Source organism: Syngnathus leptorhynchus, chromosome 1 (genome assembly GCF_054491065.1).
Source record: "Syngnathus leptorhynchus isolate UIUO chromosome 1, UIUO_Slep, whole genome shotgun sequence".
Classification (NCBI taxonomy): domain Eukaryota; kingdom Metazoa; phylum Chordata; class Actinopteri; order Syngnathiformes; family Syngnathidae; genus Syngnathus; species Syngnathus leptorhynchus.
Genome location: NC_141195.1, coordinates 22,253,359 through 22,268,012, shown reverse-complemented (window position 1 = coordinate 22,268,012; position 14,654 = coordinate 22,253,359). Strand labels below are relative to the sequence as shown.

The following is a 14,654-nucleotide window of genomic DNA, read 5'->3' as shown; positions in this document are numbered from 1 at the left end:
TTTTTTCCCAAATTGGGGAAAGGGGAAAACCAATGTGCAGAAATATCCAATCACAAATTTTGACATTGTAGTCAGCACACACCTGCAACAATTTTAAGCTGTTCTAGTAGGCTTTCCCTGACATGTGTTTTTTTTTTTCAAGCAGAAGCCTGAGGTTGTTTATAATTCCATCTACCTTGACTAGGGGCCCAGTTCCAGTTGAAGAAAAACCAACCCCGAGGGCGATGCTTCTACCACGCAAGCTGAACAATTTTCTTGTATTTGTCTTAAACATATTCTACTTTTTGGGAATAATGGCTAGAAAGTAATAATATATTATTATTATTATTATTATTATTATTATTATTATTATTAGTCGATTAACTTAACTGCGTGCGCACGTGTCCTCCGCAGGCGCTAATCGGCGCTCGATCGACCGATCGGATCAGAGAACAATCCATCGCCGCATGGTGACGTCACGCCGTTGATCGGTAACACTGGCTGGGCGGTTGGTGGGCGGGCGGCAGATTTCCGCGCGGTCGCCACCAGAGGTTGAAGTGCATATATCATTATTCATGATTCTGAGCCGTGCACGCGCGTAGTCACGCTCTGGTTAAAACGTATAACATATAATAAGGTGCAAGGTGTGTCCGTGTGGATTTCTACGCTCGTTTTGGAAATGTAGCCGCTGTCACGGATGTGGAGGATGACAAGGTGGATGGATGCCTAAGTGGACGGAGCGTGCCAGGTGTGGCCTGCTTCCAACAGCAACATCTGGCCGGTGAGTAGCACCGACAGCCGCTTTGCCTGGCAGACCGTTCGGCGTTTGCGCGTGCAAACGAAAAGAGGGGTTGACCGGGGGAAGGGAGGAGGCAGGCGGGGAGCTGCCTGCCTGCCTGCCTTCCTGCCTTCCTCGCGTCGGGTCCGGCAAGTCGGTTGACGACCTCGTCCTTGCTTCGCCGGAGGACGGTTCGCGAAACAAAATGCCCTCTGTGTAGTGTGCATGCACTACTGCACATGCAGTCATTGCTGACTGTGGAGATGTCATGCTTTCAATTCGATTGACATGCACAGCTCCGGGAAAAAAAAAAAAGGGACCACGGTTAGATTGCACATTTACGCAAACAAATTCTCAGGGGACTTCATTATGTGTCCCAAATTGACCCCCCCCCCCAAAAAAAAAAAGACAAACATTTTTTATTTTGTATTTTTTGCAGCTCAATGGAGCTTTGCATGAGCTGATAATTCTGCAGTGATTTTTTTAATGATTATCCCCCCCCCCCCCACCACCATCACCACCACCATCACCACCACCACCACCACCACCAGAGCTGTATATGCTCACATGTGTCATTGATAGTCTAAATCTGCACAAATGCAAAGGATTCGGAATTTAAGGTTCTTCAGTCAGTCACCGCATTTTTTTTCCCCCGAAGCCATCCAAATGAGCTCCAGTGGGATTATGACAGTCGCTAAACCACAAAATGGTCTCTACCTTGTGTAAATACAAATACGTGACAGTCCACACGTTTTTTTTTTTTTTGCCGTTTCATAGACGCTGCCTCAGCAGTATCAGCAGCAGCAGACCACCTCTGGACTCTGAAGCCACCAGGTATCAGAGATGGAGGAAGTGGACTCGCAAGGAGAGGGGCCAATGGCACTGAGAGAGGGATCGAGTGGCCGCGGCATACCGACGGAGACTGGCGGCACCTCCAAGACCACCACCACCACCAACCTGCTGGCTTCTGTTAAAGAACAGGTGGGATGGCACCACACGTCTGCTGTGCTTGTGTACACATCCACACAACCTTCCCGCCTGCTTCATTGTTTTCATCTCACTGAAGGAGTTGCAACTCTCCGGGGAGCCCATTCATATTCGCACTACCTATACACAAATTTAATAATACTTCAAGCTGATTGGGCAATGTGGCAACTAGTGCAGTCTATCAAAGTTGAGTCTTGACCAATCACAGCAACAGAAATCCTTATCAGGAAGTTAGAGAAGCACAAACCAGTCTTTTGAGGTAGGAAGCAGTCGGCCAGGGTCAGGGAGTTAAGTGAATGCCGTGATGTCGCTATCATTCTCTCAGAAGTCGATATTGCACTCTGCTTGGATAAACTAAAGCCAGTAATCTTTGTTGTGGGAAAAAAAAAATGAACCTCAGTGTTATCAGGTGGTCAGCATCAGCAAGCGGAGTAGGCCAGATCTGGAAAGATCAATGTATGTTCACGGTGTAAAGATGCATGGTGCTCCAAAAAAAATCATGCACACTCAGCAAATGCTCCGAAGGGGTCGCGTCAGCGCACAGATCCTTGACCTTGCTTGAACTAAGTCGGATGATCGGGTCGGTCGGACGTGGCACAGCAAATGACAGCTTCCTGCTGACTCAAGGTCACCAGACCTCGTCAGACTGTTGAGTTCATTGAAGTGCATTGTCAATCTTTACTTAGTTTAACAATTAGAATGAATTTTTTGTCTTTACTCATCATCTCTTCACGAGAACGACTTTTGTCCAAAATGGCGCTTATTTGCCAGTATTGGGAGCTGACTGGTCGCTAGCTAGCTAGCAGAAGCTCGTTGCTAACCCGCCGGTGCGGCTTCGCCATCCGACTATCGTTTCGGCGGTTGATTAGCGGGTTTGCTATTCAATGTGTTTTGATGTGGTGCTAAATTCAAAATTTCTGATGCAAAACTGCTTCTTTCAAGCCTTGAGAACAGAAGGGAGGATTAAAATTGAGCAGTATACATAGAAGCATGTTGAGTCATGTGACTTCAGTTCCCCAACCGTGGACCTTTCCACTTACTGACTCAAAGCAACTCTCAAAATGCCTTTTGACAATATTCCGAGGCATCCCATTAAAAGGTGGGCGTTTGGAAATCAAAAGTGCTTGAGTGGGTCATGTTGTGGGTGGACAGAACGGATGTAAAAAGCCGGATGTGTTGCATATTTCTCCATCCATCACGGTGAAGGTGGGCGCCACAGCTGCTTTTCTTGTGATGTCGCCCATTACTGGATTTTTATGATGAACACGAGGAGGCAAACCGTACAAATCATGGCTGAGCTCGTAGGCTTGAAAAGCAAGCGTGGCCTCGAGAGTAATTTCCCTTCTTCTTTTAAGAAGAGTAAAATATACTAGATGAGGGAAAATTCAATGAGGTGAGCAAATGTTTAAGAAAAAAAAGAGTTAAAAGTAGTGAAAGTATTTGACTTTTATAGTTAATCACTAAAGCACAATGCATTTTGGTGTCTATGATATTCAATACTGGTTTTGATACCTGGGCACAAAAAATTAAAAAATGCACACAAAATAGTTTCAAAATACATTATACGTCACGACTTTTATACTAGCAAAACAATGTCTTCCCAAAGCTTTGCTATTATGACCTGATTAGCAAAAAGTACTTCATTATAATAACCAACAAAGCGGTTTAGTCCAGCTCACTGTTAAATAAATAATGAATAGGTGTCTCATTACTTTTGTCCCTATAGTGTTCTTTGTCTATAACAGACAATTTCCCAAATTTTAATTCCATTAGATTTGTGATCAAACATATCAGTTGATTTGTATGAGCAAATAAGTCCATTTTGATTTACAAAATAAAAAATCTCCATGCAACCTTTAGCGACGAGGGCTCCGACTGCCGCACGCCATCCGACACTGTCAAGGTTGCATTTATCGCATGAGCAGCTGACCCAAATACAACAGTGCTTTTATCCTGAGATGAGATTTAAGTCTGGTTTTGGACTTTTGAATGCATGAACATGGGGCGCTTACATTATTATCACGTGAACTTCCAGCAGATTTGTGTTGTTTCCGAGTGAGTATGGCACTGAATGCATTTCCACAGGAGCTACAGTTTGAGCGTCTGACGCGGGAGTTGGAGGAAGAGCGTCAGATTGTGGCCAGCCAGCTGGAGAGGTGCATGCTGGGAGCCGAGTCGCCGGTGGCGGACAGCAGCAGGTCAGCACACTTTTTTTTTTTTTTTTTTTACAAAGTGCATCGAGTTCAGTGGAACCTCCGAGACTGCTCAAGGATGCTGGTCGACCTGAAATATGTTGAAATTTCAAATCGGTCTCATTTTTCTGTCTTTCAACTCTGGGTTTTAGTGTAACTTTATCGGCCATGGTTGACCTCCACCTGGTGCTTTTGATCTAGGAGGTTTTCACATATTGAAGCAAACAATTGTATTTGTTTGGTTTACCGATTAACGATTTGATACTGTTTTCTGTCTTCTTGCTCAAGCTCGTCAGAGAAGTCATTTGCTTGGAGATCTCCGGGTATGAGTTCTCTTTTTCTGTGTCTCAGATTTATCATAAGATTTCTCCTAAAAGATATAATCCCCTATGCTCTGTATTTTTTAAATATTTGTGTTTATATATTATTTAAAAAAAAAATCGAATATATAAATAAAAAAATTAATAAATACATAAATAAATAAATAAATAAATAAATAAATTTAATTCTATCACATTTACGGTCTGAGGTGCAATTCTGTCCTGCTTTTGCAGGGGGCAACGCGCAGGGTATAGCGGCATCTGCATGTGAAGGTCGTGGAATGGAGGCGGAGGACGGACTCTACCCGCCCGAAGCGGACCGCGCATCCCTGCATGACAGTGAGGGTCTGTCGTTTGTGCACACACACTGACACTGGCGCTGAAATAAGAACCGCAAATGCAACACGATCCTGTCGGTGTGTTGTGTCACCACCACCAAACTGGGGAAAATAGCCTCAGCAGATCAGGCTGCATTGTAAGGTGCATCATGGAATACCCGCTATGATGCCACTTTGATTGAGTGCTAAAATAAAAATTCTGATGGATTTACACATTTTGGTAAATGCATAAATTCATGTACATAAATGCAACCAACTAGGTCCTCTTAGATTATTATTATTTTTTACCTAAGAACTTTCATTTTCTTCCCAAGTGAGCGAGATGATTCAAAACGTTTTATTTATTTATTTAATTTATTTAATTTATTTATTATTTTCCCTAATTTAAACAACAAGAAGTATCATGCTAAAAAGCAACGTTCTACCTTGATTGAATGACGTTTGCCAGAAAAATTAAGTCGAGGTGGCAAAAAGGTCAGTAAACTTGACTTGTAGAAAAAACGCCCAAGCGGTCCATTACTGTTAAGTATCCGAGGCAGACCAATAAAATCAGGATGCGAAGAGATGAGCCGAATCTAGCGGGAGAACAGCGACAGTTCTTTAAGGAACTCGGGGCAAAACAGCCGCAAGAGTCATGTCTGGTGTTTGAAGACCTCCGGGTGTACATTTTAGGAGAGCCTTTGAACAGCCGACAAAAAGTGATCAAACAGATTTTTCAATTCTTTCATCCCATTTGTGCAACATGGGAGCCTCACAAGTGGAGAAGTAATCATGCAAGATCCAAGGAAAGCTTTGATAGCACATTTGCTCTCCTTTTACTCCTTCCTTCGTCTGAAAATAACCCCCCCCCCCCCTCCCGCTTACGCCTCCTTTTGCTTGAGTAGAAACTAGGCCAGCCATGAAGTCAACAATGTTAGTGTACAAGCATCAAGGCTCGATGTTTTTCCATTCCCAAGTCCCCTTCAAGCAAACGAGATAAAACGCCAGCGTCTTTGCTGACTGCTTCCGTCTGGTCTGTGCTATGTTTCTCGGTGTGGTCGCAGGCTCGGGGGGCCACTCGGGTCACGTGACGTCATATTCAGACAGCGGTTATCAGGACAGCAGCGTCAGTTACTACAGCAACCAGAACGTGGTGCGTTCCGAGCCCCGTGCTTCCCTCTCCAGAAGTCCCAGAGCTGAGGGTCAAGCGTCCGGGCAGGTAGGTTGGCTCTGACCCTTACCTACTTGATGGACATAAAAACAGACACACAGTAGTGTTTTGCGATTTCATTTGTATTTATTTCATAACCAATCTTGTATCTCAAATCATATTGTCCCATTGAAATGAGTGGAGATGTAATTAATTCGTTCCAGCGCCAACAAGAAAAAATTACTCCTTGGTTAAAAAAAACAAAAGCATAGTAAGTTGGGCACAAATGACCAGCATAGAGCCCAAAGGGTCAACGTCCTGTTTTATCTCTTCCTCAAATCGTCAATCTCAAATCATATTGTCCCATTGAAATGAATGGAGATGTAATTAATTCGTTCCAGCATCAACAAGAAAAAATGCCTCCTTGGTTTAAAAAAAAAAAAAAAAAAAAAAAGTGATTTGGGCACAAATGACCAGCGTGGAACCCAATGTGTCAACGTCCTGTTTGATCTCTTCCTCTTCTCAGCCATCTGGCCGGATGCTACGAAGGATGTCGTCCCTCCCTTCCAGGAGCCAGTCTCCCGGCTGCGCCACGGCCGGCACCGTTTCACCCTCTCGCATATCATTGCGAACATCTCAAGGCAGCACCTATGACTCGCCCATCCTCTCCGAACCCAAACCGCTGGCGACGGTCTTCCCCGCCACTAGCGTGCCACCCTCCTGCCCGTCACCGTCCTCCCCAGGCGACGGCAGACGAGCTGGGGGCGCCGCCGGCCGTCTGGGTTCCACGCTGTCCCTCATCGAGGGGCGGGTTTTGCTGGGGTCGCCCCTGCGCTCCGGGATGACGGCCGTACCGCAGCATTACGGCTCCACGCTGCCCAGACAGAGTCAGTCCTTAGCCTACGGCGCTGACCCGTATGGCCTGTACCAGAGGAGCGCCCTGCCCCGCCCTGACAGCCTCATAGGTCAGTCACCTTTGAAACATATCTTCTATTCCTCCCTATAAACTATTTCACAGGTTTTTGAATTTAAATACAATCGGAGTTATTGCACAACGACACCCATTTACTCTTTGGTCACATGACTAAGCCTCTCCCACTGACCCACATAGCCAGGTCTCTACCACAAAGCCATCAGATGATTATCATCTGGCCGCATCCAGAGGCTTTCGACTGCCGTCAGCATCTGCTTTAAACTTGATTTTCGACAGCGCCGCTCTTTCTTCCTTTTCACAGCGCGGCTCTCGGTTTACGAGATCGCTATGTACGCATTTGTCGTGCTCCATCGAGCATGCGAGGAGAGTAGAAAGATGCACACGAGTGTGTGAGTGAACTACAATGAAATGGCTCCCCATCCTCCAGCTGAGTGCTTTTCTACTAAGTAGCCCAACACATCGCTCAAGTCCGTATTCCCGGTTATCTGTGACATGAAGCATAATCCCAGATTACAGATAGAAGATGAGCAATAGGCAGGTGCACACACGGCATTTCTTTTCATTTTTTGTGTAAGTATTAAATCATTTATGTGTTTCATGAAAATTCCTTTTTTATGTATTTAAAAAAAAAACGCAGGCCTTCACAGCTCCTACGTCGCCGGTCAGTCAAGCCAGATTGACCCGGAGCTGAGGGCAGCGTTGTCTCCAGATTCCCACATGACAGCAGTTTTTGATGAGCGCACCTTCCACAGCCCCTTGTATCACAGCCCCTCCCAAGAACTGCAGGGCTCCCTCTACGGGACAGGTGCAGGTACTGCAATCCCAAACTTTAAAATGCTGTTTGACTTGTACAAATGTTCATCTTTTTTTTTTTTTAAATCATCATTTTTTGAGGCATCACCTGATTGAACTTCTGATTTGTTCAAATTTTCATCTTTTTTTTTAAATCATCATTTTTAGGCATCATCATATCCTTTGTGGGAGGAGCTGTCATAAATGAAAAATTCTTTTGCTACTGTAAAGCATGATAAGAATAAGAGTCACTGTCCCCAAAAAATTGAATTGAATTAGACATGCTTTGTTTTAAGGCTGGAGTTATTGTATTTTATTATTATTTTTTGCCTCTCCTCCCCAGGTGTCGGGACCTTACGGCGGACCACAAGCCATTGCAGCACTCTGCCATACCAAAGAAGCAGCTACGGACTAAACAATGCGGCTGTGTACCTCGACTCCTTTGGGGTCCCCGGCGAGCCCGTCTACTCGCATCAGCACTCGGAGCTGGTGGAGCGGATGGTCACCCGCACGCCATCCATTGAGAGCATCCATAAAGACCCCAGGTACACAAAATGTTTGCCAGCTTTTATGACACACTCCAAGATGTGGGGTTGTTTTTCTAACCCATTCGCTGGGTTACTTTGCATTTTAACCAACGGTAATAAATTCCATTTGTTCCGATCACGGTCACGGAATGAATGAAACTCATTAGTCACGCTCGTGCCGTATTAATGAAGAGACTTCATTTAACGGGTGCTCAACGGAGATAAAACGGAACTCCATTAACCCCTTTTGCTCTTTTGGCCCGCCAAGGGAGTTTGCGTGGCGTGACCCCGAGCTGCCGGAGGTCATCCACATGCTGCAGCATCATTTCCCGTCCGTGCAGGCCAATGCGGCCGCTTATCTGCAGCACCTGTGCTTTGGAGACAACAGGGTCAAAGTTGAGGTGAGTGGCGAGGGCCACGTCTCATTGCATTATTTTTTTCTTTTTTCCCCCGTAAGCGGCTCACAAGACTAAGTTAAATTCCTCGTTAAAATGTGCGGATGGATCGTCACGTGCATGGCGACGTGCTCGTCTGTCTTTCTAAAAGTACACGCTGGCATCCCAACTGAGCCAAAGCGCCATCTGCTCCAACTGAAAAGTAGAAAACACTTCTAAGCTTTAATAGTCTTCTCTTTAATCTCATTCCCGCGCAATAAATGACTGCGGCACAATAGCCTCGTGCGACGCAAGGACACTGCGATTGCTTTGGTTTGTCGTACGATGATGTCATCTGGGAACGCAGCGTTTTCCATAGGCGCCGACGTATTTTCAGACGCCATTGAACACACAACCACTGAATATTGGTCAGCCACCAACATTTTGATAAAGCTGTAAAATAAAATAAAAAAAAAAAAAAAAAATGAAATAAAATAGAATTCAAATATAATTTAAAATAAAAAATTAAAAAAGGAATTGACATTAAATTACATATAATAAAAATCTAATTAAATAATAAAAAAATAATAAAACAAATTAAAAAAGTTCCATGTGTTAAATTAAATTACATATAATAAAAATCTAATTAAATAATAAAAAAAATAATGAAACAAATTAAAAAAGTTCCATGTGTTGACTGCTTTCAAACTTGTCCTAAGATTTGGCGCCGTCATGACAAAGTATGACAATTCCTTCTCCACTCTGATAAATGCATTTTAAGAATTTAGATGCCTGCGTCCGTGTCTTGACCACTCCTTGGTCTTTGCGCAGGTGTGTCACCTCGGCGGCATCCAGCACTTGGTGGATCTGCTCGACAACAAGGCAGCTGAAGTGCAAAAGAGCGCCTGTGGGGCTTTGAGGAACCTGGTGTACGGGAAAGCCACAGACAACAACAAGGTGGCACTGAGAAACTGCGGGGGGGTGCCTGCACTCTTGCGCCTCCTCAGGAAAACAACAGACAATGAAGTTCGGGAGCTGGTGACCGGTACGTCATTACTTTCACCACCACTGGAAAAGTGACTTTGTGGTTGTAGAAACTTTCTTCAGTCAATGATGCTAATCAGCTAGTAGATACCAACTGACCTTTGAGGCAGCATCTATTTGCAAAAGTTGTACCTTGAACCTTTGGCTCAATTTGACATGGACGAAGTCTAGTAAGATTGTAGTTTGGGATTTTTTGTCTGTCTGTGCTGTTCAAATATTACCCGACGGCTCTTCTGTGTGAATATACACACCAACGTTCACGCTATTTCTACTCATCGAAAAAAAAAATCGCTCTTGGGAGGTTATTAATCCAGATGGCAATCCCATTTCTCAATGCAGATTCTCTAAAAAAAAAAAAATCATCACAATAATCAGGTTTTCCGTAAATACCTATTTTAAAAAAATGCACGTTTCTCTAACGGCGAATGAGCGAGTAGCGGTCCAATGTCCTGGCTGGCAGTAGATCATTTAGTGTCTCGGCTGCTTTGTGGGTGGCCTGCTGTGTTTTGATTGAGTGCATAATCGGGATCGATGCAAGATAATGTGCTCTTGAAAAAAAGGATGCAAGTGACAGCGACATACTTTTTCATACCGGAAGACACCAGATGGCTTCTGGCTGTCCAAGTTGATTCTCGGCGCTATTTAAAAACGCAGGGAAAAAAATCATCAGCATGTTTTTAGATCGTGCAAAAAGTCGCCCATGACCACAACGTGATCAGAGCAAAGAGACTGACTGCATCTTCTAATCCCGGCATAGGCCTTTTTGCATGTTCTTATTTCACATGATGCAATGTGGTCACCATGCAAGGTGCCTTGACACAACTTTGTGTTGTTGGCGCTTGATGAAGAAAACCGATTTGTCCTTTCCAGGGGTCTTGTGGAACCTGTCGTCCTGCGACGCGGTGAAGATGACCATCATTCGCGACGCTCTGACCACACTGACCAACACGGTGGTCATCCCCCACTCAGGCTGGAGTAGTCTGTCACACCGTGATCAACACAAGATCAAGTTCCAATCCTCGCTACTGCTGCGTAACACCACTGGCTGTCTGAGGTGAGACACACACACACACACACCTGTCTATTGGTCCAAACTTCATTGCAGTCCGTGGAAGTCCTGGAACAAGGTGAAAGGGTTGTAAGATCCTCCTGCATTGCCTGAGGATTAAATGTTGCAAGACGTAAGCTAAGTGGTGTCTTGATGCTGATGCACGGAGGGAGCCGTGCACTGCAGCGCTGCTCTTTCAACTTGATATTTGCCATGGCTGAACCTTTCCATTGGAGGACACGCTCCTCTTCTTTTACTGTATCCAGGCAGTTTGGAAGCCTCCATGTGGAGAAAGTTGCTCATTGCATCTCTCAGCATCATCACAAAAAAATAGCCCTGTAGGTTCAGATGATGGAGCAATGAAAGGCAAATAAATAAATAAATAAATAAATAAATAAATAAATAAATGTGTTCAAACACTTTTTTAAATTGTGCTACATAGTTATTATTATTATTATTATTATTACTATTATTTAAATGACTACATGCGTTACAAACTACAACTAAAGGATAAAGTTATTGGAGCTGCTGTAACAGGGTGTCAGTAGTGAATGGAAAATGAGGCTTCAAATGTGCTTCATGAACCAGTTGTTTTATTTTTTGATTCCACTAGATGGTGCTGTTGGTTTGAATGAGGCGGTTTAAGAAATGCCAAGTCTGTACTTCCAGCGCCACCTAAACGAGTCAAAAAATGCAACTGGTTCATGAAGCAAATTTGAAGCTTCATTTTACCATCATTAGCTGTCTGCGCCTTTGACATCTTTTCAAATTTTGTGCGCGTCAGGAACTTGAGCTCGGCAGGGGAGGAGGCGAGGGGTCAACTGCGCTGCTGTGAAGGTTTGATAGACTCACTGCTTCACATCCTGAAAGCCTGTGTCAATACCTCTGACTTTGACAGCAAGGTGACTCACACACACACACACACACACACACACACACACACACACACACACACACACACACACACACGCACACACTATACTGGAACTGGTTCTAACAGTTCAGGTTCTAATAATAACGCTCCTCAGATTGTGGAGAACAGCGTGTGCACACTGAGGAACCTCTCCTACCGGCTGGAGGTGGAGATGCCGTCCTCTCGTCTCCTCGGCAACCAGGAGCTGGACACCCTCTTGGGGTTCTCCTCCACGGCCAAGGAGTTAGACTACATCTGCTGGGGGAAGAGGAGGCGCGGTAGGAAGAGGACAGACTGGCCGGATGAAAAAGTAAATTTTGAAAGTTTGAAAAAAAAAAAAAGGTTGACAATAGGTTGTCCCAAGCCACTATCTTCTTGTGCGCGTGTTTTGAGCAGTGGGACGGCACGGGGCCCATTCCGGGTTTTTCTCCGTCTCTGAGGGGCGCCGAGCTGCTGTGGCATCCGTCGGTGGTCAAAGCGTACCTCAACTTGCTGGCCGAGAGCTCAAACGCCGCCACGCTGGAGGGGGCCGCCGGCTCACTGCAAAATCTCTCCGCGGGAAACTGGAAGGTCTCATCTTACTATTGGATGCAAACTGATCATCTTGACTTTGTTCAAATTTCGTAGTTGGAATTGTAAAGTGGATCAAGAAATGGCGTGCGAGTCATATGCTTGGTCACGTGTGTACAGTTCTCGGCCTACATCCGAGCGGCCGTGCGCAAGGAGAAAGGTTTGCCCATCCTGGTGGAGCTGCTGAGGATGGACAACGACCGAGTAGTCTGCTCCGTCGCCACCGCCCTCCGCAACATGGCGCTGGACGCACGCAACAAGGAGCTCACGGGTAACACAATTATCATTCATTCTTACACCGGCCGAGAACTCACCACGGTCTTGCTCTCGTCGTCCCGATGTCAGGAAAGTACGCCATGCGGGATCTGATCAACCGGCTTCCCGGCGGAAATCCCTCGGTGCTGTCGGATGACACGGTAGCGTCCGTCTGCTGCACCCTGCACGAGGTCACCAGCCACAACATGGAGAACGCCAAAGCCCTGGCCGACAGCGGAGGCATCGAGAAGCTGGTGGACATCAGCAAAGGACGAGGCAAAGGGTGCGCCATACGGCACGGGATGCAAAGTCACAAAATATACTACCCAAAAAAAAAAAAAAGCTGTGTGTGTGTCATCACGACGCAGGTACTCAATGAAGGTCATGAAGGCAGCTGCTCAAGTGTTGAACACGCTGTGGCAATACCGAGAGCTGAGGAGTCTCTACAAACAGGTCAGGAACTCGAAGCTGCATAAATTGGACCCGCATTTGTTGAAACGGATGTTCGCAGGACGGCTGGAACTACACTCACTTTATCACGCCGGTTTCCACTTTGGAACGAGACCGCTACCGCTCGCAGCCGACGCTCCCCACCAGCCCCATGCACATGTCTCCCGTCATCCAATCCGGTACCGGCGAGGAGAGAGAATGGCCTCAGTTGAGAGACGATAGCATGGTTGACTGTCATTTCAATTCTGCCCCAGGTGGTAGCGCCACATCCTCGCCGGCGATGCTGGGCATCAGGAGGCACAGCTCCAACTACCCGAGAGAGACGTCATCTATGCAAGTGGACTCGTACTACGGAGAGAACATTTTACGCAGGCATCACTACGCAGGTTTGGGCCTCCTTTGCTTGTAGTTGCGGGAATTTAACCCTGGAATCATTTTTATTTTTTCCATCACCTCAAATTTAAATTTGTATATTTTTCAGGGTCTGAGAAGAAAAACACCTATTTCATTGGCACATACAGTTCCCAGTCTGGAGATGAGCTAAGAAGGGCCCAGGTAAGAAAAGAGAGGAAATGAAAAAGACGAATGAATATGGAATTATGTATCCAAATCAAATAGCCCGAATGCTTGCTCCCCCCCCAGCACCCGGAGCCTTTCTACGATGAACCGGACAGGAAGAACTACAACCGGCTATACCTGTCGTCCCCGCAGGATTACGGAGTGGAGCAGTATGAGGACGACCCGGTCCAGCTGACGCCGTCCTCCCCCGACGGCTACGCCGGCCAGCCGCTCCGCTTCAAGAACAACACCAATTATGTGGACTTCTACTCCACCACACGGAGGCCTTCAAACAGGGCCAACAAGTTCACCGGGTCGCCCGACTCCTGGGTGTAGACGATTGGCCGTCGACGGACAGATGAGAAGGTCCGGCGCGGAAATGTCAGCAAATGTTCAACCACGTGTTCTTAGTAGTCCTTAGTCCTAAAATGTGAAAGAAAATGGCAGCAGTTTGAATCTATCTCTTGCCGGTTAGCGTGAGAAGTCCAAAAATCTTCTCGATGCTCAATGAAAGGTGCTCGGAAAAAGTCTGACTTGGATCAGCTGCCCGTCGATGAGGCGAGAACTCGTCGCTTTCATGTCTGTTGGCAAAAAAGTGCAGTAGTGTATCTTAAAGTATGTGGAGAAATGTCTATTTGTACAAATACAACGTTGGGACTGTCATGTTGAATTGTTGTATTCAATCTGTAGAACTTTATATGTGACCACGTGAGAAAGAGTTTTATATTATTTATCAATTGTTTCTCATTTACCTGTGACCTGGCCAAGCTAACAAAGCTGTCTGTTCTGTTCAAAACCGCCGATGAAGATTATGTGCAATGTTACAAATGGAAATACTGTATATGAGTAATGAAAATCATGTGACAAAAAAAGATGAAATAAACACTTGGAAATGATGGATTTACTTGCTTGACGGTGCTACAGCAGAAAACATTTTCTTGATGAGACTCAATCCAAGTTTTGAGAATTAAGGAAATTATGTTGAGAATTAAGGAAGTTATGACAAACCTGTAACTCTTTAAACCATACTTTTAAGCTCTCGCCATAGGTTGAAACCCGAATTCCAAACCCTAACCCGATTTTGTAACCTTTGTTCACTTGTTTTCACTCCCTTGTTTGCAGTCAGTGAGAGATTAAAAATGTGTCTTCTGCCACAGTTCTACTATTTGGACAACAGAGGGCAGATGCGAGCCTGCACGTTTCTCTTGCGTTAGTGATGTGCATTTAGTTCTTTTAAGTGAATTGGTTCTTTAAAATCAGTTCACTCAAAAGATTCATTCAAAAGAATCGTTCACTGAATCGTCGCTACACTACATTTATTTATTCTTTTTTTTTTAACCTCGTGTGGTGTACCTATTGAAGTGTCCATGAGGTGCACCTAATAACAGGCCACTTCATTAGGGAAAAATTATGGTCAAAGCTTAACTGAAAGTGAGAAGTGCCACACCTGCCCTCACCCCCACTTT

The 14,654-nt window shown here is 45.3% G+C and overlaps 1 protein-coding gene and 2 long non-coding RNA genes across 7 annotated transcripts; 1 reads left to right on the top strand and 2 right to left on the bottom strand.

Annotated features, from left to right (window-relative positions):
* Nucleotides 1-493: 493 nt before the first annotated feature.
* On the top strand, nucleotides 494-14,071 carry LOC147062709 (plakophilin-4-like). Of its 5 annotated transcripts, none has more exons than XM_085917919.1 (22): nucleotides 495-760; nucleotides 1,535-1,738; nucleotides 3,830-3,942; nucleotides 4,225-4,259; nucleotides 4,491-4,601; nucleotides 5,638-5,792; nucleotides 6,250-6,688; nucleotides 7,295-7,468; nucleotides 7,793-7,994; nucleotides 8,245-8,377; nucleotides 9,182-9,395; nucleotides 10,265-10,448; nucleotides 11,227-11,344; nucleotides 11,471-11,665; nucleotides 11,749-11,925; nucleotides 12,046-12,196; nucleotides 12,271-12,463; nucleotides 12,549-12,633; nucleotides 12,692-12,809; nucleotides 12,885-13,016; nucleotides 13,112-13,185; nucleotides 13,342-14,071. In XM_085917919.1, the coding sequence occupies exons 2-22, from the start codon at nucleotides 1,601-1,603 to the stop codon at nucleotides 13,522-13,524; spliced, it is 3,324 nt and encodes a 1,107-aa protein (XP_085774045.1). In that variant the 5' UTR covers nucleotides 495-760; nucleotides 1,535-1,600; the 3' UTR covers nucleotides 13,525-14,071. The 5 variants fall into 5 exon arrangements, 4 of the variants coding, with proteins under 4 accessions (XP_085774045.1, XP_085774014.1, XP_085774034.1 ...); XM_085917888.1 differs by having other exon boundaries at nucleotides 497-760; nucleotides 13,273-14,071; XM_085917908.1 differs by having other exon boundaries at nucleotides 498-760; nucleotides 4,491-4,595; nucleotides 13,273-14,071.
* On the bottom strand, nucleotides 8,834-12,970 carry LOC147062710 (uncharacterized). The gene is made up of 6 exons (XR_015066867.1): nucleotides 12,713-12,970; nucleotides 12,240-12,648; nucleotides 11,513-12,168; nucleotides 10,666-10,778; nucleotides 10,472-10,552; nucleotides 8,834-10,374 (listed from the first exon to the last, which is right to left on the bottom strand). It is a non-coding gene; the product is annotated as an uncharacterized LOC147062710 (long non-coding RNA).
* On the bottom strand, nucleotides 13,340-14,292 carry LOC147062708 (uncharacterized). The gene is made up of 3 exons (XR_015066868.1): nucleotides 14,197-14,292; nucleotides 13,723-13,769; nucleotides 13,340-13,611 (listed from the first exon to the last, which is right to left on the bottom strand). It is a non-coding gene; the product is annotated as an uncharacterized LOC147062708 (long non-coding RNA).
* Between the last annotated feature and the right edge of the window lie 362 nt (nucleotides 14,293-14,654).